At 39.6% G+C, this 24804-nt stretch overlaps 1 protein-coding gene across 1 annotated transcript in view; it reads right to left on the bottom strand.

Annotated features, from left to right (window-relative positions):
- Positions 1–24804, bottom strand: part of rims3 (regulating synaptic membrane exocytosis 3) — a 46838-nt gene that overhangs the window by 12771 nt on the left and 9263 nt on the right. The window contains exon 2 of the mRNA XM_004074021.5: positions 18325–18648. Coding sequence (XP_004074069.1) covers positions 18325–18586 — 262 coding nt within the window. The 5' untranslated portion in view covers positions 18587–18648. The remainder of the gene's footprint in view (positions 1–18324; positions 18649–24804) is intronic.

The raw sequence follows: 24804 nt of genomic DNA on the forward strand, positions 1-24804 counted from the left end.
AACTGAGAGACTTTATGAGCAGAATCGTAACAAGGACGTGAAGACTTTAACCACTTCTGATTGGTCAGACTGATAACGTGTGATTAAGCCTCCAAGAATGATTGGTGGAGACAGTTAAAGGGGTGGGACTTTTCAGTAAACAGTTGTAGCTGCAGCTAAATCGCACTACCATCATTCTTATCAAAGTGTCTTTAGTAGAATCAAATAAACACAAAGAACCAATAATTTCATGATCTTTTATATTCCTAACTACTCAGTGTTTTATCAGGGCCTGTTTGGATGAACACAGAGCTGATATCCTGGAGATGGTAAATGTTTTTAGATCAGTTAATAAGGGCGATTTCCCACGGCACACTTGACCATCTCCCACGGCACACTAGTGAGCCGCGGCACACTGGTTGAAAAACACTGCCTTATGAGACGTTGAGCTATTAAAGTTTCCTTAGATTGTTACAATTGATGAGTAATTTTCTGGAAACATACTTGTGAATGTGCACAAATGAGCGCAAAAGTTTCCTTTTAGTCTGAGAAAAATAAGCCAAGCAAGTCACATGATTAAAAGTCACAGGATAACAACAAGTTGTAAAGCAAAAAAAAAAGAGGAGGGAAAGGGAAAGGGAAAGAAAGTGTTGGAGATGGAAAGAATTAATAGCTTCAGTGGTGAGAATTAATTGCAGAGAGAGAATAAAGATAAGTGGGATCAAAAAAAAGGCCAACAATGCAGAAAAGAGCCACACAGAGTGTCTGAACACAAACTCAGACATGGCTTCAGTGTGTGTTTGTGTGTGTGCATGAGCCCTGCAGATCATTAAAGCTGCTCTGACATTTGGAGGGAGCACTGATGAAGCCTCTCATTATGTGCTGTAATATAGAATGCTGTTTTTAGACTCCCTGGCTGCTGCAACATGCCGACTGGATGCATCGGTGACGGCAACGATCCACCATGCATAGCAACAGTAACCAAGGACGGGTGTTGGAGATGAAAGATCTGTTGTGGTATCTTTACCGCTGGACCCCAGCTAAATTTGGACCACAGAGAGATTCTAAGGTAGAAATCCAAGTAAGACTTGAGATGGAACAGTCTAAATTTGTGCTCCGGGAATATAACATGCAGAGTTTCTGCCCCGGTATGAGGAAGACACTTGGCTGGTTGATGCTAATCTAAATGTATACATTTTATTGTACATTTATTAAGCTTTACTAAGAACACTGGGGAAAAAATTAAAAAGAAAAAAGACCCACACCAACAAAAATTTTGTTTTTGGTGTTTTTTAATCTGCTCTTGTAGAATTTATTCAGATAATATTAAAGAAAATGAAGCTAAAAATTGTATTTCTGAGCCATTTTGAATTCAAATAGTTGTGAATTAGAAGCAGATGGAGCTGGTAGCTGTGATGCTGATGCATCAGCTTGCAGACAAATAGATCCATGAACGTCTTTGTTTTCCTCGTCTGAGCTGGAATCTGGATCAAAACTGTACAGATGGATAGCTCCAACATTGCTCACCATTTTTGTTGCACCGCTAATGTTAGGTTGGGGTTGTGAGGGGCTGTAAGGTTGCGGGAGAACTCTCAGTTATGGGTCACAGGAAGGGGGAGGGGGTGCTGGGCTGCACTGTCTCAACAGTCTTGCCGACAGTTTAGAGGTAATTTTCTGATGAACTCCTGCCGCTATGCAGGTCCTAGAAAACAACACATGTTGTTTGATTTTCATCATCATTTCTGAATTCTAGATGATTTTTCCACCCAGTCCCCCGCCCGCACCGATACTTGTCATGGGCTAGCCCTCAATTAGCCTCTTGGTCTCAGGGGTTTATTCCACAATCTATTGTCGGAGCTTATCTCACAAGGCGTCGTCGGCCCAGAGTCTAACCGCCAAAGACTTTGGTCTTATTTCATGCACATCTTTTTGTTTTGCTAATAACTCAAACTTCCTAAAATCTCTCCCTGTTGAATTGATACTGACAACATAAAAGGGAGTCATTGATTGTTCCCTCTTAGGACACGCTTCGGAAAAGATTTCTAGAAACTCCTTATAAACACCACGATGTCAGTCAATGACTCAATAAGCCACCTTGGCTCCTGTCTAACGACGGTTAACTACAAAGAGATGAAGAATAATCCAATTCCCATTCAGTCCTTTTGATTTTCTCAGACTGCTGTCTGAAAGGGAGAAAGTGCCAATCGGAAAAACAAACATCTTCAGATGAGATGGAATTTTGTGTGTTTTTAACAAAATTATCAGTTGCATCTCAGGAAGTTTAAATAGGTTATGAAGAGAGTATAGGGAACATCTGTGGTTTGCATTTTCTAAATCTCTTTGAACTGTCTTGTTTTTAAATCGACTCAAGACACATTTTTCTGCTGGAATGAAATATTCATATTTCCTGCTGACTGACTGTGTTTGCAGTTACTGTGCAAGCGACGCTTTCAGGTCAAGAAAACTCTCCAAACAAACAAGTGTGGCTGACTGCACCCTGAGAGATTTTTGTCGTTTCCTGCAGAGAAACAGCAGCCGTGAAACAGTATAATCAATCAAATTAGTTTGGGAGGAAGTGAGCGTGTGCAGGTTGATGTTTTGGAGCTAATTCTGCGGCAGCACACGTGTAGATGTGTCGAGTTGTTGCTGAGTGCACCTGTTGTGTTGCGCTCTGGCTCAGCTGGCAGGGTTTGGTGCAAGCTCTCACACGCTGTGCAATTACACAAAATGGACCAGAATAGTTTTATTATATAGATGGTGTTTTGACCTGATCCCAGGCGGGAAAATACAACAATGCACTAAAGTAAAAGCAGAATTTTCCTGGACGACCGCAGGGGGCAGAAAAAAAAACAGGGGTTGCAAGGTGGGGTAGTAAATGGTAAATGGTATATATTTATACAGCGCTTTTCTACCTTCTTTGAAGGTCCAAAGTGCTTTACAGTAACAGACCCTTTCACACACACACACATTCACACAGCAGCGCCTCTGCCAAACACTGGCGCCAACTTTCCACCAAAGGCAAGGTGGGGTTCTGTGTCTTGCCCAAGGACACTTCGACACATGGGCGGGCAAGGTGGGAATCGAGCCTGCAATCTTCCAATCAGAGGTCAACCGCCCTACCTCTGCACCAGAGGCTCAAATCCCAGGTCCCACCTTTCTGGATGGAGTTTGTATGTTCTTCCTGTGCATTTGTTGGTTTTCTCTGCCTCCAGATTTCTTCATCTTTATCAATAATGATATTGTTATTTACTCAAAAATTGGGGGCAAAGCTTTTTGCCAGAAGGGCAGCTGCCCCCCTTTGCCAGCCCCCTTAACTCCGCCCCTGCTCATTGCACAATAGGGCGTTTGCAATTTTATAGAGCTGTCCGAATCTACAATTCCAAAATCCAGAACCCTAGAAATTTCCCAGAAGTCTCTGCGAAGAAGTAATGTGCATTCATGTTCACCAAATCGGCAAATATGGACTCAAAATAGACCACCATTCATTGTGTTTGAATGATTCTTCATGTGAAACAGATGTATTTAAATTTATTGTTTTTATAAATCCTCCAAGTTTTCATCTTCAGAACACATTCATACACAGTCTTTGTCAAATGTTCATGTCTGTTAGATTTTCCCTACGGGAAATCAGTGGCATCATATCAGCCGTTTAAATAAGAAAAAAAGTAGAGAGCATGGTATCCAAATTGCTTGTAAAATGTTGGGCACTGGATAGTCCTGTGCTAGTTCTTAGTGGTTGGAGAGTAGGGAGAAAAACAGAAGTCCAGTCCCATGTTTACTTTTAAAAAAAACTCTTCTGGTAGATGTGAATCCAAGGAAAATAATTGTTTTTGGTCAACTACATCAAGAGAGGCGGTTAAAGTAAAACCCTGTTACAGTAGTGTGATCATTACAAGTACGCTCTGCTTGGTGTCCAGACTGCGGCAGGTCTCAGCTTCTATCCCCTCTCAGCAGAGCACAGCAGAAGAGCAGGAGGCTTGTAAACTCACTATCAGGGATACTTCACACTTCCATGATACCCCACATGGACTGTGTGTGATGCGAATCACTGCTGGTGTGTTAGGAGATGCAGCACTTATGATCATAAGACAAACTTTGGGATAAATAAATAAAAATATTCAGGAGCTGCAACGAATTGGTAATTTGATAGTCGACTAATTTATTATTCATTTTTGAGGTAAAAAATAACAAAAGTGAAGCAATTTAGGACAAACAGAAAGTGCGGTAACTCAGCATAAAACAGTGGTGAATGGTGTATACTGATACAGCCCTTTACTGACACCAAAGGGCCATACAGTCCCATTCACCCATGAACACATTCACACCCTGCTGCCGAACACTGGCGCCAGCCTAGAACCACCAGGAGCAACGTTGAGTTCAGTGTCTTGTCCAAGCACAACCCTTGTGCTATCTTAGATGACCCCACCCTTACATTGACGTGTTCTCCCTACCATGACAAAGGTGGATAAAGGTGGAAAGATTTCATGTAATCCATGGACACCAGGGAAGATCACAAATCATTGAAGAAAAAAGGTTCAGAGCACTGTCTAGTGGGTCTAGATGACCCAACTCCCAATGGTAAAGTGCCTAGGATAGCACAAGGGTTACCACAAGGCGGGGGGGCAAGGCGGGAATGGAAATTCCCATCATTTGTTCGGAGGTTGACCAGTCTATCTCTGCACAACGGTCACAGATTTAAAGAGACAAGGATATGTCATTTTGGTGACGCACGGTGACAAAAAATAATAATGTTCAATTTTACTGGTAAAAAATAAAAAAGGCCATTAAGACTGTTGCCATGACAAAGTTTAGTGTTTTAGTCCAGTATTGTTTTTTTAATCTGTAGCTGCTAGTATTTTCAACTCCACCTAAAAATGCTTGTGGTTTTGTTTTTCTGTTTGTTCATTTTTTTGAAAAGGTGACTCCCCTCTCAGATCATCTGATCACTGGAAGCCTTTCAGAACGCTTCGGCCAGCAATTTCAACCAGGTTTCCACTTTTAACCGTGTTTCTAGAATAAGAGCTGGAAGTAGGACATGAATGAGTCACGTTGTAAATATTCCAAGATCTAAAAATGTGAGTTCTCTTTTTAGTCCTCTGCAGAAAGACGTTGATTGGAGGAATGTCTTACTACTGAACAGCATGCAGGCCATTTTTGAACTATAGTGTTGTTTTTAGTGACTTTTATGTGTCTAAAAGAAACCAAGACAATCATTTTGAAAAGAATTCTTACAGCAGTAAGATATTTTAGTTCAACAAACAAACCCCGATAAGAAGGAGAAACAGGAACATTTCAGCAAAACATAATAGTGGCTTTATAGCGTCTGCATAACATCAACCTTCGAAAGAACATGATGTTTAGAACTCAAGTGTGTGACTAAAATTTATTTAAATTTTTTGGTATTTTAATGAACCTGCAGAAAAATAAAATTTAAGTGCCTGTGCTGCACAGTTACTTTTAAAAAAAGAAGACACTAAAAACAAAAAAAACACCCACTATAACTACAGGTGGCAAGCAGTCTATTTAAAGACTCACTCTGGTGAAATTTTTGTTTTTAGTGTTTTTAACATCTTCTAGATCAAAACTGTGCAGCTGGATAACTCCAATATTGTTTGTTGTACCTGTAATGTTACGTTGAGCAATTTGGGGGCTGTAAAACTGGGGGGGGGGGGCACATAAACATATTCATGATGGGAAATGGGGTCAGACCTGCTCTGTGCCAACAGTCCAGCCAACAGAGGTGAATTTCTAATGAACTCCTGCTGCCCTGCAGAAACTATGTCCACAGCAACACAGGTTTTATTTGCTTTTGGCTAAAACACTATAATCATAAAAGTCCACTGGGAACACTTTTACAAAAGATCAAAAAAAGATCAGTGAATATGAATAGAAAAAACTGGAAAGAAAAGTTAAACCTGGGATTCTTTCCTTCCCTGCTTTAAAATTTGTACAAAGAAAAATTTTGTTTATTAATTTTAGGACACTTTCGATCTATTTTCAAAGCGTTCCCAGTGGTCTTTTTGTTGCGATCGCGCTGTTTCTAGCCAAAATTTAAAAAAAAACGTGTTGTTTTCTTGGATATAGATTCTGTAGAGCAGTAGGAATTCACTAGAAATTGTGAGCAGGACTGCTGAGGCAACCCCGCCCCATTTCCCCCTGCTGTTGCTTAGAGCTCGGACTTCACAAGTAAGCTCTTTTCCAAACAGCATTTGTTTGTCTGCTTCTGATTAACAACAATTTCAATAAAGAAATACTCAGAAATGCTTGATTTTCTTAATATCTTCCATCATCTGACAAATGCCAAAAGAGCACGTTAAAAACACCAAAAACACAATTTTCATCAGTGTAGATCTTTACCGTTACAGAGGCATGACATATGATTTATGGATTAGTTCAGTGGTCCCCAACCCCCGGGACGCGGACCGGTACCGGTCCGTTGTTCATATGGTACCGGGCCGCACAGAAAAAATAAAATAACTTACATGACTTCAGTTTTATTTATTTCGGAATCTGAAAGATGTTTTATTTTGAAAAATTGCCAGATTCTCTGTTACATCTGTCTATGTTACTCTTGACGCAGGGCAATTCGCTCGTCTCAGTCACATGATAGGATACCGCTAAAATAAAACCCAGGAACTAGCAAAATTAATAAAAAAGCAAACATCTTTGGAAAGTTTCTTTGCCAAGTGGAAAAGGCCCAGCCAGGAGACAGAAGAGGAGCCTTCTACTTCCAAAAACAGAAAGCTACATTCAATAGACAGTATCAGGAGTCCTACTTAAAATACGGATTTATCCCAACGGGAGATTCCCTCCAACCATTCAGCATTGTGGTGAGTTGGATTTTCCATGCACTTATTTTGAAGGCATGTTTAAATGTTATAATAATAGCGACCAGAGAGTGTTGCGGGCAGAGAGGACGTTGCTCATGTCATAATTCGTGTTTATTGTTATGTTTAGAAAATACCACTGTTTTCATGCAAGTCATATTATTTTGTTGCACTGTAGTGTCGGTCACGTGCACGTTTGGTCTGATGTTGGAGTTCCACAGGCTGCAGAGGTTACTGTTGGAGCTGGCATCACAGGGAATTATGGGAATCAATCCCCTTTGCCTGCTTTGGTCAAAATAGGGTTGAGCACGGGTGTTTCTTTTTGCCTACTGGTCCTTTCATCTGGCAGTTATGTTGTTTCACCCTTAGTTATTTCTTCCTGTTTACTTCTTTTTAGCACCATGAGTGTGAGAAGGGAAGAGGATCATGACACCTGTGCGATGTACAGTGTTTAGCGTGTCAAAATAAAACTGCAGAGTACTTCTTATCACGTGTCTCTGCCTTTATTGCAGCGTTGCTGCAGCGTGTGTCCGCCACATATAACATACCGGTACATGAGAATCTTGCCAGACATCAAACCGGTCCGTGGTGCAATAAAGGTTGGGGACCGCTGGATTAGCTGACTACTAACTTGTCATTTTAACATAGCGTCATTTAGAATTACACAAACAAAAACCTGGCCAGCTCAAACCAAAACTAAAAACAGTATAGAGTCAGTCATGTATCCTCCGTCAGGAGCTAAAGGGGGTTCACTGCAAAAATATTTGTCTGATAAAAGTCGGGGGAGGAGAGTGGACGTTGGTGGTCTCAGATCAAAGTTGAAATCAGTTTAATAAGCAAACTCTATTCCTTTGCTTCTGCTCTGTGTCTCTGGTGTGCTTCCAGTGTCAGCTTCAGCCCAGCAGGAGTAAACATGTGGACGGGTGATTTAAATAAGGAACGTTTACAAGTGTTGTTTTCGAGGCTGAGAAAGTAATTTATGTTGTGGAGAGGATGCTCCATGGCAAACATTTCTGCACTACATTTCCCTCAATCTATTCACTGCTCTGCATGTCATCGGCCGACTCTGTTCCTTTCAAATCCAGATCATGCAGGCTGACGGTGAAGTGGAAGACACTCCACTGCCTCCATTTCTCAGATGAATAAACGGATAAAGCTGCTCATGAGATAAGAGTGTGTTCAACAGAGGAGTGACTCACCTGATAAACCTGGGAAGGTGCGTGTGAGCCTTCTTTGGCTGATACTAAGAATAGCTGGTAATAAATAGAAGACAGACAGAAGCAAAAAGCCACCACCAACCCTCGCCCCTAACAAAAGCTAGACTGATGCAGAGTGGGAGTCACAGCTATGAATGGAAACCAATGAAAACTCAGTATTTAGAGAAAAAACGAAGTACCAATTCAGCACAGTTAGTCATTTCTTCTTCTTTTTCTGGCAAAAAATGTTTGTTTTTTTACGTAGGAATTTAGACTTTTCCACATTTCCACAAAAAGAAAATTCTGAAAATAAATAAACGATTTTCTAAATCAAATTGTAAATCTTATGATTATACAAACCAGTGAATCAGAATCAAATGTGATCAGTATATTGACAGTGGTGTCCAGCTCTAAAATAGGAGTTATAATATTTTTTGTTTACATGAAATATTTGTGCCTAAAATTGTGTAGAATATGAAAAAATCAAATTCCTAACTGAAATTCTCTTAATGTACAACACAAACGGAAAGAAATATTAAATCATGGTGATCTAATTATTGACAATTTTCTTTTTTAAATATAAATGTTTTCAAACATGTTCATATTTACAATACCATCAATATGAGACACATTTATAAATAATACTAATAATAACAGCGACAACAATAATTAAAGCCGCAAGCGGCGTTTTATGGCCCGCAGACGCAACCCGCCTTCCACGCCCAACTCTAAGCACCACCGCCCTCACCGCCCACTTTTGATAAAGGCTAGTCAAAACTGCATATGCTAATTATCAACTGACTCAGAAAAACACATTACCTAAAATGCTAATTATGCTAACTATGCTAGCTATGCTAATGTGGCTAAAAGTGCTAGCATTGCGATCAGCATCATCTACTGACTCAGAAAAACACATTACCTAAAATGCTAATTATGCTAACAATGCTAGCTATGATAATGTGGCTAAAAAGGCTAGCATAGCGATCAGCATCAACTGACTCACAAAAACACATTTCCTAAAATGCTAATTATGCTAACTATGCTAGCTATGCTAATGTTGCTAAAAGTGCTAGCATAGCGATCAGCACCATCAACTGACTCAAAAAAACACATTACCTAAAATGCTAATTATGCTAACTATGCTAGCTATGCTAATGTGGCTAAAAGTGCTAGCATAGCGATCAGCATCATCAACTGACTCAGAAAAACACAGTACCTAAAATGCTAATTATGCTAACTATGCTAGCTATGCTAATGTGGCTAAAATTGCTAGCATAGCGATCAGCATCATCAAATCCATTGGTGAGAGCTATATGCCATAAATTGATAAAAACCCACTTTTTCCAAAATGGCGGCTTTTTTGTTTATTTTATCTCCATAGCAACCCTTTTATGTTTTGGTCCCCTTGAGGAGACGAACAGATTGACGTCAGTTTCGGACAAATCGGTAAAAGTAAACTTTTTGTCGTCCTTAGCAACAGTGGTTTTATGCTAACCACGCCCACATTCCTTATATGTCCATATCCAGTGTTTTTCAATGTATTCAGTTTCAGGCATGAATGCATGCATTCAATTTTCACTGTATTGTATTGAAATGCACGTTGCATATTGTATTGAAAAGCTTGCCACGCGCACGCCGTTCAAAATCTACAACTTCTAATTCCAACATTTATTCCACAGTAGCTTGCCATTGATGCCCAAAAAGTTTCGAGATGATCGATAAAAATTCCAACGACAAGTTTACGTTTGAATCCGGTGGCAAAGGTGTTTTTTATAGAAAATTCAAGATGGCCGCCTTTTCCCAAGGTCAAAGGTCGACGAAACTCCAGAGGTGATTGTAGAGTTATGCTAGGGACATGCGCATCAAATTTCGTGAAAATGAAAAAAAGTTCATTTTTCCATATTGTGTAAAAACGCGAAAATTCAAGATGGCGGCCTTTTCCCGAGGTCAAAGGTGGACGAAACTCCCGAGGTAGTTGTGGACTTGCTCTAGCAACATGTGAGTCAAATTTCGTGAAAAATCGCTCGAAAAAAAGTTCATTTTTCCATATTGTGGAAAAACGCGAAAAACGAAAATGGCAGATTTTGGCACAAAATGGCCGCCAAACCGTAGGTCGTGTCACCATCCCGTAATGATTTCAAAAGGTCCTTTGGATATCGCGGACAAGGGTAGATTGGTTTCGTTAGTCCATTCTCAAAAAAAAAAGTTCCGAATTTTTTCGTTTTTGCCGAGTCGGCACATTTTTTTGCGACGGTTTTTTGCTTACCACGCCCACATTCCTTTATCGATCTTGTCGTATGTGACATCGTTTTGTTCAGTGTAGGCCAGGGTATCGCATATTTCAGTTTCAGGCTATTCCGATAAAATATGTGCGAGCTAGCTAAAATGGCGACGGTTGCGAATTCGCCACGCGCACGCGTTTCAAATTCTACAACTTCTAATTCCAACATTTTGTCCAGAGTAGCTGGCCATTGGTGCCCGAAAAGTTACGAGACGATTGATGAAAATTCCAACGACGAGTTTTCGTTTGTATCTGGTGCTAAAGGTGCTTTTTTGAGAAAATTCCAGATGGCGGCCTTTTCCCAAGGTCAAAGGTCAACGACACTTCTGGGGTGTTTGTAGACTGGAGCTGGCAGCAAGTGTGTGCAATTGCGTGAAAATCGTTCAAACAAAAGTGTCTTTTCCCCATATTGTGGGAAAACACGAAAATCGCCAATTCTCAGAGTTCGCCACAAAATGGCCGCCAAGCCGTAGGTCGTGTGGCCGCCCCGTAATGATTTCAAAACATCTTTGGGATATGCCCGACACGTGTGTCTTGGTTTCGCGACTGTATTTTGAAGTACATTTTGTTCGGCCCCATACGCGATTTTCGGCCCATTCCTTTTTTTGACGGGATCGCTGGCCGTGATGTCATCGTCTTCGGGGGGGTGACGTTGACTCTGTGGAAAATTCATTTGCAATTTATCCCAGGTGTGTGCACATTTTGGTGACTTTTCGAGCATGCGGCGGGGGTCAAATTCTCGCTGAAAGGCGGCGAAGTCGTCGTTCCAACTGCGAAAACAATATGGTCCTTGCAGTCAGTGACTGCTGCTGCGGGCCATAATAAGGTATGAGGAATAGCAGTGCGCGACTTTGCGAGCTCGCCACGCGGACGCCGTTCAAAATCTACAACTTCTGATTGCAACATTTTTTTCACAGTAGCTTGCCGTTGATGCCCAAAAAGTTTCGAGACGATCGCGGAAAATTCCAACGACAAGTTTACGATTGAATCCGGCGGTAAAGGCGTTTTTTATAGAAAATTCAAGATGGCTGCCCTTTCCCGAGGTCAAAGGTGGACGAAACTCCCGAGGTAGTTGTGGACTTGCTCTAGCAACATGTGAGTCAAATTTCGTGAAAAATCGCTCGAAAAAAAGTTCATTTTTCCATATTGTGGAAAAACGCGAAAAACGAAAATGGCAGATTTTGGCACAAAATGGCCGCCAAACCGTAGGTCGTGTCACCATCCCGTAATGATTTCAAAAGGTCCTTTGGATATCGCGGACAAGGGTAGATTGGTTTCGTTAGTCCATTCTCAAAAAAAAAGTTCCGAATTTTTTCGTTTTTGCCGAGTCGGCACATTTTTTTGCGACGGTTTTTTGCTTACCACGCCCACATTCCTTTATCGATCTTGTCGTATGTGACATCGTTTTGTTCAGTGTAGGCCAGGGTATCGCATATTTCAGTTTCAGGCTATTCCGATAAAATATGTGCGAGCTAGCTAAAATGGCGACGGTTGCGAATTCGCCACGCGCACGCGTTTCAAATTCTACAACTTCTAATTCCAACATTTTGTCCAGAGTAGCTGGCCATTGGTGCCCGAAAAGTTACGAGACGATTGATGAAAATTCCAACGACGAGTTTTCGTTTGTATCTGGTGCTAAAGGTGCTTTTTTGAGAAAATTCCAGATGGCGGCCTTTTCCCAAGGTCAAAGGTCAACGACACTTCTGGGGTGTTTGTAGACTGGAGCTGGCAGCAAGTGTGTGCAATTGCGTGAAAATCGTTCAAACAAAAGTGTCTTTTCCCCATATTGTGGGAAAACACGAAAATCGCCAATTCTCAGAGTTCGCCACAAAATGGCCGCCAAGCCGTAGGTCGTGTGGCCGCCCCGTAATGATTTCAAAACATCTTTGGGATATGCCCGACACGTGTGTCTTGGTTTCGCGACTGTATTTTGAAGTACATTTTGTTCGGCCCCATACGCGATTTTCGGCCCATTCCTTTTTTTGACGGGATCGCTGGCCGTGATGTCATCGTCTTCGGGGGGGTGACGTTGACTCTGTGGAAAATTCATTTGCAATTTATCCCAGGTGTGTGCACATTTTGGTGACTTTTCGAGCATGCGGCGGGGGTCAAATTCTCGCTGAAAGGCGGCGAAGTCGTCGTTCCAACTGCGAAAACAATATGGTCCTTGCAGTCAGTGACTGCTGCTGCGGGCCATAATAAGGTATGAGGAATAGCAGTGCGCGACTTTGCGAGCTCGCCACGCGGACGCCGTTCAAAATCTACAACTTCTGATTGCAACATTTTTTTCACAGTAGCTTGCCGTTGATGCCCAAAAAGTTTCGAGACGATCGCGGAAAATTCCAACGACAAGTTTACGATTGAATCCGGCGGTAAAGGCGTTTTTTATAGAAAATTCAAGATGGCTGCCTTTTCCCGAGGTCAAAGGTGGACGAAACTCCCGAGGTAGTTGTGGACTTGCTCTAGCAACATGTGAGTCAAATTTCGTGAAAAATCGCTCGAAAAAAAGTTCATTTTTCCATATTGTGGAAAAACGCGAAAAACGAAAATGGCAGATTTTGGCACAAAATGGCCGCCAAACCGTAGGTCGTGTCACCATCCCGTAATGATTTCAAAAGGTCCTTTGGATATCGCGGACAAGGGTAGATTGGTTTCGTTAGTCCATTCTCAAAAAAAAAGTTCCGAATTTTTTCGTTTTTGCCGAGTCGGCACATTTTTTTGCGACGGTTTTTTGCTTACCACGCCCACATTCCTTTATCGATCTTGTCGTATGTGACATCGTTTTGTTCAGTGTAGGCCAGGGTATCGCATATTTCAGTTTCAGGCTATTCCGATAAAATATGTGCGAGCTAGCTAAAATGGCGACGGTTGCGAATTCGCCACGCGCACGCGTTTCAAATTCTACAACTTCTAATTCCAACATTTTGTCCAGAGTAGCTGGCCATTGGTGCCCGAAAAGTTACGAGACGATTGATGAAAATTCCAACGACGAGTTTTCGTTTGTATCTGGTGCTAAAGGTGCTTTTTTGAGAAAATTCCAGATGGCGGCCTTTTCCCAAGGTCAAAGGTCAACGACACTTCTGGGGTGTTTGTAGACTGGAGCTGGCAGCAAGTGTGTGCAATTGCGTGAAAATCGTTCAAACAAAAGTGTCTTTTCCCCATATTGTGGGAAAACACGAAAATCGCCAATTCTCAGAGTTCGCCACAAAATGGCCGCCAAGCCGTAGGTCGTGTGGCCGCCCCGTAATGATTTCAAAACATCTTTGGGATATGCCCGACACGTGTGTCTTGGTTTCGCGACTGTATTTTGAAGTACATTTTGTTCGGCCCCATACGCGATTTTCGGCCCATTCCTTTTTTTGACGGGATCGCTGGCCGTGATGTCATCGTCTTCGGGGGGGTGACGTTGACTCTGTGGAAAATTCATTTGCAATTTATCCCAGGTGTGTGCACATTTTGGTGACTTTTCGAGCATGCGGCGGGGGTCAAATTCTCGCTGAAAGGCGGCGAAGTCGTCGTTCCAACTGCGAAAACAATATGGTCCTTGCAGTCAGTGACTGCTGCTGCGGGCCATAATAATATAATATGCTTGTTAATGCTGCCCCTTAAGAAAAACTGTTATACAATCAATGTCTATGATAGCCAAAATAGTAATAATAAGACATTTTTATCATTATATCATATATTCTTATATCGTGCCCATACTGTATGTTATTTAACTGTTTTTAAACTTTAGAATATTTTAACATTGTTCTTGTTCAAACCCCAGATTATTCCAATTTTTAGCTGCACACAAAGACAAACAACATCCTCCATGCTGCTTCGTACCAATAGTACTTTAATTTTCCTCTTGGATAATTGCTTATTTTCTCTCACTATAAAAAATTCTGGAGGTTATTTGGCTACATGTAGTTTTATGCTGTATTTGATACTACCGAATCTTGAAAAATAGCAAATACAGCATTTTTGACTGGATAAAAAGTTGATTTGTATGCTCTAAGTATCTAGGTATGATCCCAACTGCTCGTTTTTGTTACTTATACAATAGACAGAATGTAGAATTATAAATATTCCATCTGTTTTCAACGTGCTTAATCCCTTTTGAGGTCACAGGGTTGCTGGGGCCTATCACAGCCACCATTGGGCTGGAGGCGGGGCACTGCGTGGACGGTTTACAACAGTTAGAATCCAAATCGTTTCAAATCATGCCAAACTGCACGATCCAACTCAGATTGGGTTAATCCAGTAAAACTGGCTCTATTGTCTGTATTTTACTAAAATCCTGTACAATTGATCAGCAGAAATTGAAAAAAGGATAGTAATAAAAAAAAGAGTAATTTAAGGCTCGGAACCATGTTTTCCTCCCTTCTGTCAAGTAACAAGTCATAATCCAAAAGACTCAGCATGGCACAGACAAATTTAGAGGATGAAATAAAACCTTCACCTGAGCAGAAATGAACATTAAAAACTTCAAAATCTGTCATTTTGTTCCGTCTTAGTTGCACCTGAGAACATCTTAATCTAATCTCATTCCTCCCTTTATCACCTCATCACCCAAACTGTCTCCTCCATAGTGCTCTCCTCTTGGCTGCCCTTGTGGTGAAAACATCAACAGCTCCCTCTGTGTCAGACAAGTGTCAGCTGTGCCTTAGAGCGCCAAGCATCCATGTGTGCAAGTGTTATTATTGAGTACTGACTGAGGACACAAAATGTCCTCTGATGTCCATAATCGGTAAAAAACAGCAACATTTTTCCACTGGAGAGCTCCTTCACATGCCCACAAATTTCAGATAACTGGGAATAATTCGATTTTTGCAAATTTACTTTGGCATGGCCATCATCAGAAAATCAGGGTCTACATACACGTTGTAGTCTATTAGCTGTTTTATTACAGAGAATGTGCATAAAGCTGAATTTCTAAACTGCCTGTCACATTTGAAACTTTTGAGCGTCGGTTCTTGATGAATATGGCGGCACCAATGCTGGTCGCAATAGCTTTACAAATGTCTGAACTAAAGTCTGCAAATTAGACAACCCATTGCTGCAAATGGAGGTTGCCTTGGATACACGACCTTATCCTGAGGTCAGCTTCCCGTACCCTCATTTTATTTACACTTGCACACTTGTAAAACTAAGAAATAAATCTGATAAACATGGATACCTGCCAGGAAATGTCTGCTTTCCTGGGATAAATCTAAATATTGAGTAACTACCATTACAGCATAACATGGTCACTTGAAAAATCCAATAATTCTAACACTGTTTTCCCGACAATCGTGACAGTCTGGGTGTATTCAGACTGAAAATTTGTTCCGGATTATCAGGGAAAATTAACTCTGGCTCACTTTAAGCAAACCAAATGTGTCCAGTCTGAATACACCCTTAGAGTTACTGTTGTTGTATATTTTAATCTTCTTGTCTTTGACATGTTAAGAAAAGCAAATGGTGGCTTTTTTCATTTTAAGACATACATTTGACATACATTTATCTATTCACAATAATCATGAACTAAAGTGAAACATCTTGCTGCTGTGAAGGATAATCAACAAGACTGCTGCACTTCATCAAGTATCTCATGAAGAGTGTTTCTGACTGTGGAGGTCGGCAGAGTTGTTTCTGACAGGCAGCAGTGGATGCAGTTTGTTTTTTCTGGACAACTGTAAGGGTTATGTTTCTACACACTAATTTTCTCAGGAAAGCTCATTGAAGAAACTTTATTATTATGAAATAAGGTTTCTTCAATAGTGCCAGTTAAACCAAATAGTTTTTATTATCCAGAAGTCTGCTGGGAGAAAAAAAATCAGTCTTCATGTTTATCCATTCTAAGTGTTTTGATAGGTTGGTGCGTGGCATACTTGTCAAACACCTTGTAACAATTGTATATTTACCTAAGACCAAAGTTAAACATAAAAACTTTAGGAGCATAAACATTGTTTTGTAATAGAAAATGCAGTTATTACTGCAAAACAACGGTATTTGCATTTCTACAAAACCAAATTTATGCATTAAACAAACTAATAACGACAGCAGAGACTGAAAGACAAATGTCAGATGTCAGTTGTGGATATTTTTTTTTATTTTTTAAATCAAACCTAGATCTACAACATCCAGATTTCCAAGTAAAATAAGTTATAAACAAAACTTAAGTGCTCAGTACTTTTGCCAGCAGAGGGCGATACAAACAATTTTGGATTCAGAAACACCTTGAAATGGAAAAAGAAGATGAGATAAAATAGAGAGAGAAAAAACTAAAGACTAAAGAAAATGCTGAAGAAAAAACCTAATTTCTGGCAGCTTGCAAACATTTGTTGATAGCCTCAGTGAGAGAGTATTTTGCCTTAGTGAGGATATTTAATTCCCCAAATCTTGTGCAACATGTTTTGTTTATGTCCTTTTCCATGTAAAATGGATGCAAAAATCAAGAGGTAAAAAATCCAGAAAGTAAAAATAAATGAAAAAATGATTCAACAACACATTTATTCTGTATTTATAAACATAAAACTCACATTCTGTGATGAGAGTGGACACAGACGGACATTTGGAAAGACAAAGTGCTAAGAGGAAATGAAAACGTTAATATCTTTTATTTTTATCAATAGACAAATATACGGGGGGAAAAACATATTTTCCCTAAAACAAACTGTATCTGCTAACCCTGTTTGGCTCTCTTCCTGTATGATCCCTCCACATGTTTACTTTAGTCTTGATCAGGTATCCGCGGTTGTGTTCTCCACTGAGCTGCAAATTAAGAAACACTTTTGTTGCCAGTGCACAGTGATGTGTAATCAAACAACACGGGGGACATGAAAGATCAATCATGTACGTCTTTGAAAACAAAGTGGATGCATCTGAGTGGATGCATCAGAATGGAGCAGAGTGGGGTGCTTATGGCCCGCCCAGCATTTTTTCTACAGAACAAATGCGATCTTTTCAAATGGCATCTTTTCATCTGCTCCTGATTCACAACGATTTGCATTAAAAAATACTCGGAAATGCATTTTTTAAGATTCATTTTCTCAATATATGTCCTCCATGATCAGAAAAAATGCTAAAAGAACATGTTAAAATATACCAAAAAAACACAATATTCATGAGAGTAGGTCACTGGAGATGTCGCCAGCATCACCTAAATGACACTGTTTCTTTGACATAAGCTACATTCACACCGCCCTCAGCAACCCGCGTTCAAGCGCCACTTCCAATAAAATTTGGTAGTACTGTAACTGCTGAAGCCAAGTCCCTTTCGATTTATGGATATTTGGACAATTCTGCTTTGTGCACAGCACAAGTCTTTCATATATCGGTATAGAGCTGTGAAAGAAAAAACCTTGAAGGAAGATTTGCAAGATTTGCACCGCTTCAACATTTCATACCAAGCGTCTTCAAACTGTAGGACAAGCGCTAATAAATAGAAGACAAAGAGAACCTCCCTGCTCGTCCAGTGTGAACACCGTGGACTAAATGTGTGTTCAAGAAAACGTATTTAACACGTTTTTGAACGCGCGTCACACGCCCTGTGTCATCGTAGCCTCAGGTCAACATGAATCAGCTGATTCTGCTTTTCATAGCAGCTTTACACCAATACAAACTGTTATGCAACACATAATTAACGTAAAGTGTTGCATGACCACACAAAGTTGCTTGTCTCCGTTTTGTTAATGCGGATTGTGTTAACACTTCACTACTGTGCAGTGCTGCATATCAACACAAGACTGCTTTTCTCTACTTTAGAATCCGTTGGATTACGTTACTTGGGTAAACAGTTGAGGAGTTATGGTAGTCAATAGAAAGTCTAAAGCTTCAGTGATAAAGGTTTAAGTTACATTAAATTAGATGATGAAAAGCAGATGAAAGAGTTGGAAAATGTGGTAGGAAATCTGAAGAAGGAGGAAAAGAACTGCTGGAATTAAGACAAACCAAAAATCGTGGAAAGAGGAAATACTTGAGCAGACTGCAAATAAAAATATTAGTTTAGTTGGGAATTTCATTACAGTAACACATGACCCGTGCTCCATAAAGCCAATAAAAACAGCACACTGACCTTGCTGGTTGAGCTGCTGTGTGCTTCTGCTCCACTGCGACAACCCCACAATGGCCACCATCTTGGCACCCAGACTGGAGCGCCGCTTCTTGTTCCCGGCCACTGAATCTGGACCGCCGCTGCTGGGACTCTTCTCCAGGCTGTACATGGCCCCTGAGATGCTGGAGGAGCGCACCACGTTCCGAGCGGCGGCGGCGCTCAGTCCGCTCAGAGCACTCATCCCGCCCGGGCTGGGAACCTCTACAGAGCTGCTGAGCATCATGGTCCTGATGAACTGATGAGCTAATGAAGTGGACCAGATGGTCCCAGATGATTGGAAACGGGCTAAAGAAAACAAGAAAATGAATATACATTTTCAACTGGAAGTATATATGTAATGCTAAAGGCAGTAAAGGAAGTGAATGGCAAACATTTCCCATTTCTAAGTGAAGAAAGAGAAGAAGGAACAAAAAGGTCACCAGCTGAACAGAGGAGGAAGCAGACAGCTGAAAAGCATCTTCACACAAACACACACTATATCTGATTTAGATTGGTCTTGAAGGCAAAACACTGTCAGCTGGAATTTGTCGCTGTTGTGTTTTTAATCTTGTTTTTCATCCAAACCCAGTAACAGCTGATAAGGTCTACAGCTTAAGTAATCGATGACGAGAGGCATAAAAACCTCCTGAGGTTATGAAAGGCGAGATGCTGTAGTTCGCTTTTATATCTGCTGATTTCTGGTTTCCAATTTCCTTTTTTTGTGTGTTTCCTTTAACTAATTCTTAGTTGAATTAGACTTTTCCAAAGTCTGCTGTCATTTTTCTGCACTCACACATTTCCTGATAAGCTGCTACTAACGCCAACACTGCCTTGGTTCTGTTTAGGTGTCCTGGTCGGCCATGACAGTGTGACAGTGTGCTCACAAACACCATCAGTGTGAAACTGAAGCTGTGAAATGGTTTTCAGCAAAGCAGGGTATTGATTGGAGTTGTTCTAGAGCATCTGATATGGGGCTAAATAATACATTATAATACAATCTGTCTGCATTACTCAATAATTCTAGTTAAACATCAATGGTATAAAAAATGTATAAAATTTGACTTAACAATTTAAAAAATATGCATAACTTTTACACCAGTTCAAGTGCTTTGCACAAAAGGCAATGACCAAAGTTGACTTAAGCAAACAATAAATGCATACAAGTATAAATGAATGTGTTCCTAAAACACAAAATCAAATAAAAAATATACAATAATAAAATGTTCTTTTGGATTACTTTGGGATTTAGGATTACAGGCTTCTTTATATTCCAACATAAGAAATACACCTGATGCAGTTAACAGTTTCCTAATCCACTTTTTCTTAATACATTTAATTTAAAATTACAGGATTTGGTAGATTTAAAAACTGTCCAAATTATGTATAAAGCATCAATAAATTCTCTGCCAGCTAATATTCAATCTTTGTTTCAAAACAGAGATGCTGTTAATAAATATAAATTGAAATTCAACCTAAAGTAAGGACAATCCTAAAATGGATGTGTATCTCAGTAAAGGGTGTCACACTCTGGACCACTTTAGGGGATATGAAAACTTTTAAAAATCTTGTTCATTTTAAAGGTGTGTTTAAAAGATACTAATGAATAAGTACCAAGATGCAATGTAATGATAACGATGAGTATGTGTATTCTTCTGGACTATTGAGTGATCATTAACAATGGGGGGAAGAAAAAAAATGGGGGAAGAGAGGAGGGAAAGGAAAAAAGAAGAAGAAACATGTTTCCATGTCTTCACACGTGTTGTTGGTTTGTTTTGTTCTTGTATCTTTTTTTAGCTGAGGCATCTGGTTTCCTTTTTCCTTTTTTCTAGGGGGTGCGGTGTTGGGTCGGAGAATTTGGCCGTGTCTTTGTCAGGTGTTTCTGAAATCTTGTACTACTAGAATGTGTGAAGCAAATGTTCTCATTTACATGGAAGACATTTATATATTTTTAAAGTACCACTCCTGTTTCTCTTTTTTAAAAGTGTTACCAGAGGTCTTCTAATTATGATTATGTTGTTTTTTAGCCAAATCAAAAACCTGTGTCAATTTTCCATAGGAATATAGTCTCTTCAGAGCAGCAGGAGCTCATTAAAAATTCAACTCTAAGTTATGACGGGACTGTCAGAGTCCGTGGAGCAACCCCGCCCCTCTTTCCCTCTTTCCCTCCCAGTTGTGGAGCAGAATGGAGCAGAAAGCTTCACCCAGTGTCTTTTCTGTGTAACAAATAAGCTCTTTTTCAAATTACATTTTGAATGAACAATTTGAATAAAGAAATACTTATCTTAATTTTCTTCATATAAGTTCTACATCATCAGAAAATTACCACAAGAAAGTGTTAGAAACATCAGAGCGGCTCCTAAAGTTTTACAAAAGTTACAAAAACTTGATAGTTCCTTTACAGTTTGATTTCTGTGATGTGAAGCAGGAATTCCCGTTGGAAATAATAAACAACTAAACAGAACGTTGTGATTGTTGGAATAATTAAAAAAAAAAAAGTTCAATTCAGCGTGTTATGCTAGTTTTGCATATATTTTCTAGCTAGTAAACTAAACCACATGTAATATTTGCTTCAACGGTCTCCATAAATCATGATCACAGCACTGCTTGCTCCCACAACCATAATGCCTAAACCAAAAGACTTTGCTGACCAGGACCTTTGGGAGAATTACCAGAAGAGCTGACGCGGCTGCTTCAGAGAAACAATGAAGTGGTGGAGCAAAGGTTGGAGCAGCAGATTCTGACGTTTGAATGGAAACTTAGTAATAACCAGAAAGGTTGGGTGCACTATCCTCCACATTTTATGTCTCAAAGTTGACGGAAGAGTTTTCAAATTCCCATTTAATGTAGACATTCAGGTGAGATTATATGTCTTTAATTTCTCCGTGTCCTTTTCTTTGCTTCCTCACTGACTCTCCATCCTTCTTATAAAAGCTCAACTGCACTCGTCTGTGCCTCTCCGGGGGGGCTTTTAACTTTGAACATGCATCGAGCAGCGCAGGAGAACATGAGCAGAAAAGGAGGAATAGAGAGGGCTGCAGGACATAAATAGACCGATTCTGCATTCAGAGCGGCACAAGGATGTGGAGGAAGAGGAACGTGGAAAGAGGAGAAGCTCCATAACGAACGGACACCAGGAGAGGCACCGCAGGAAGCTATGGCGCGATCTTTGAGAAATAATGGAGTGGGTGTCGGAGAGGGAGAAATAATATGACGCTGGCACTGACAAGAACTGAAACACGCATCCATTCCTCGTATTTAGATAACGATGCTGACATGCTCTAATGTGACAGGCTGAGCGGAAGTGCATCACACTGAGTGTAGCACATTACACTGCATTTGGGTTGTGCAAAAAAAGGGCAATTAAGGGGACTGTAAAGGATATAAGGATGCTTCGTTGGATGAAAGGACAAAGATTTGTGTCCTGATCTCTATACCACGCAAAAGTTGTTGTTCGTTTAAGTGCAAAAGTTGCTTCAATTATCAAACTTCAACTATTAGATATAGCTTTCTAATATCTAGATATACCTGTATAGATAGTTTTAATTGTCTTCTTATTTACAGTTTTAATTGCTTGAAATAATCCAATTCCAATCTTATAATATATACTGAACAGAGAGAACAGCTGTTGATATTCATGAGAATTAAAAGGAAATGACAGATTTTTTGTTTAATATATTACTCTATGTGCTAAATTTGATCTAAACACATATTTTAAGAGAAAAGTTTACCTTTGGACATGTGGAATAAGGCAAAATAGATATGTAAACAAACTAAGAAACCAGGAATATTAGAAATATGAGTTTATAAAGAACATCACTGAAGAAGAAGAAATGTTCAAATAACTAGAAAAAGGTGACCAACCACACAAAACTGTGTTTGGAAAAAATTCTGAAATGCTAAAGCTCTTATTCAAAGTAAAACAGTTTACGGTGAGGCTTCCAACTAAAGACGGACAGTAGTTACTGGCCGGCGTAAATCATGTTGATCTCTGGAGAGGCAATGGTGCTGACACTGTTTTCAATCATATTTATAGATTTCAAAGACTTAAAAATCCTCACCTGAAGCGCTTAGATAAAAATAGATACATATAAAAAAGACAAAATAATAAGAATAGGATTATGCGTGCAAAAATACTCTGAAACAAGAAAACTATTGAAATAATGGACTAAAAATAACACATTTTTGTTTTGTTTAGATATTAATTTGTAAACTATAAACTAAATTAAAAACAAGGACCAGAGATTTTGTTTTGCTGTAACTTAAAATGGATCCTGTTTAGATAAAAAAAACAAAACTAAAAAATCTAACACTAGAATTGATTACTGTAAAACAAAAATAATGGTATGGTAGCTTTCAAATAGAATATTGCCACCAAAAAGAACGTCTTAAAAAGGAACTCTAATCATTCTTTCAATACCTCTTAAAATAAATCAATTATACTAATTTTTCAGATATTCATATTTATTTTGTTCATTCTGTAAGTCTGCTCTGTATTTGAACATGACACAGAAAGAAGCAGCAACTCAAATACAGTAGAAATAATCGTGTTAAGTTTAACAGGCTGCTGGTGCAGAAAAGTCAAGCAGCTTTCAGTTCTTTACCAAGATGTGAAGCTCCACCAAATTCTTGGGCTCCTGCTTAACAAATAAAGGCATTTACCAGTAGGCTGCTTAACAATTGTGGCTTTATTGACCTTCTAAATGCTGAAATGGATGCATCAAGCCATTCAAGCGTTCCTTTTTATTAGTCAGGGACTTCCTTCGCCTCGGTCATCAGTTCTTCGAAATGTTGCTTTCAGGGATTGGATGTGAAAGTCGATGCAATTCCAAACCACCTGAGCATTTTTAAGCACTTCCATCCCATTCTGAGAATAACATATACAGTAACAGCATTTTTCAAGTTCAGTAATGCTGATGTGTGTCGTAAAAATACATGAGGCTTTAATCTAAAGCACAGAGCAATGCTGCACAGAAAAGTATCTACACTTATGGCACTTTTTTTTATGCAGAAGGAGAGGAGCTTGAACCATAGGAAGCGATTTGAATAAAGAACAAAGACACTACTTACAGAAGTTCCAGATTATGAATCATTTTAAAGAAGTACAAGAATAAAACTCATAAAGGAGCTGTGCACACAGAAGAACAACTCTTGGTATTTTATAAGATCCAAGGAGGTTAGGATTAAATATAATCCATAAATAAAAATCTATCCATGTCTATATCCATCCATCCATCCATCCATCTATCTATCTTTCGTTCGTACAGTTTCATGATTATTGAGGAAATAATGTGTAACATAAGAGAAAAATATCGGAAGAGGCGGGGGTTGTACTAAAAAGAGTGCGTTTGCCACTTTGTAGTGCTGTCCGAATCTACAATTCTCAAATCAAGTGCCCTAGAAATTACCCAGAAGTCTCTGCGAAAAACCAGTGTGCATTGATGCTCACGAGATTGGTGAATATAGATCACAATTGATTTGATTTAATTTGAAATGGTTTATTTCAAGCAATCAAATAGGAATAATACACAAAAACAATACAATCATCAGTTATACAATCATTCAATAACTAATCAAACTTAGCATAATAAGACATAAAATTAAGTATTGCTTGAAAGGGAGTGGAAGGAAGCGAATTTATATAATCCCACCCCTGTTCTACTGTAACCATTTTATTACATGATTTATCAATGCATTGCGTCTGTACAATTCTTGCCTAAAAAATGTATTTAAATGTATTTTTTTTAAAAACCATAAACATTTTCATCTTCAGAAGACAGTGGACTCATATATGATCGTCATAAAATGCTCATATCAATGAGATTTTTGACTTTGTGAAATCGACGACATCATATCCGCCGTTTGAAAAAAAAGTAAGTGAGCGTGGTGTCCGAATTGCTTTTAAAATCCAGGTCACTGCAAAATCCCGCACTATATAGTTTTTTAGTAGTTAGGGATAAGGGTGGGAATTCAGACACAAACTTAATCTTCTATTCCTGCTGCAGTCACAAGCACCTGTAAAATACCTGTAGATGTTCCCGCCTGCACTGCTGGTCTGATCCTCCTAAACGTCTGCATCATCATTTCTGTGCCACGCCACTACCTCCCCGTACGTCTCTGAGGCCTCCAACTCTCAGAGGCCGATTCTTTCTGCCTCCATCAGCTAACTGGAAATGTCTCAGCTCCATTCCACACCTCAACACAACTCTTTCCCACCTCCCCTGACGTCTGCTGTAATATCCTGCTGAGGGGAGAGACAATTCAGGGTTCCTCTGGCATACTCCTTTTAGTTCAAAAACTGTTAACTATTCATTGTGGCATTTTCTCAAAAAAACAACATTAATGAGCTCTAAACTGTTATAAAAATTAAAAGATTGCGCTAAGAGTGCACAGCCTTAATGTTTTATTAAGTATTTACAGTTTTATAATCAAATAAAACTATTTTAACTTAGTGAAAAAAGGAGA

The sequence above is a fragment of the Oryzias latipes genome, chromosome 11 (genome assembly GCF_053564925.1).
Source record: "Oryzias latipes strain Hd-rR chromosome 11, Olatipes_Hd-rR_3.1".
In the NCBI taxonomy this organism is placed as follows: domain Eukaryota; kingdom Metazoa; phylum Chordata; class Actinopteri; order Beloniformes; family Adrianichthyidae; genus Oryzias; species Oryzias latipes.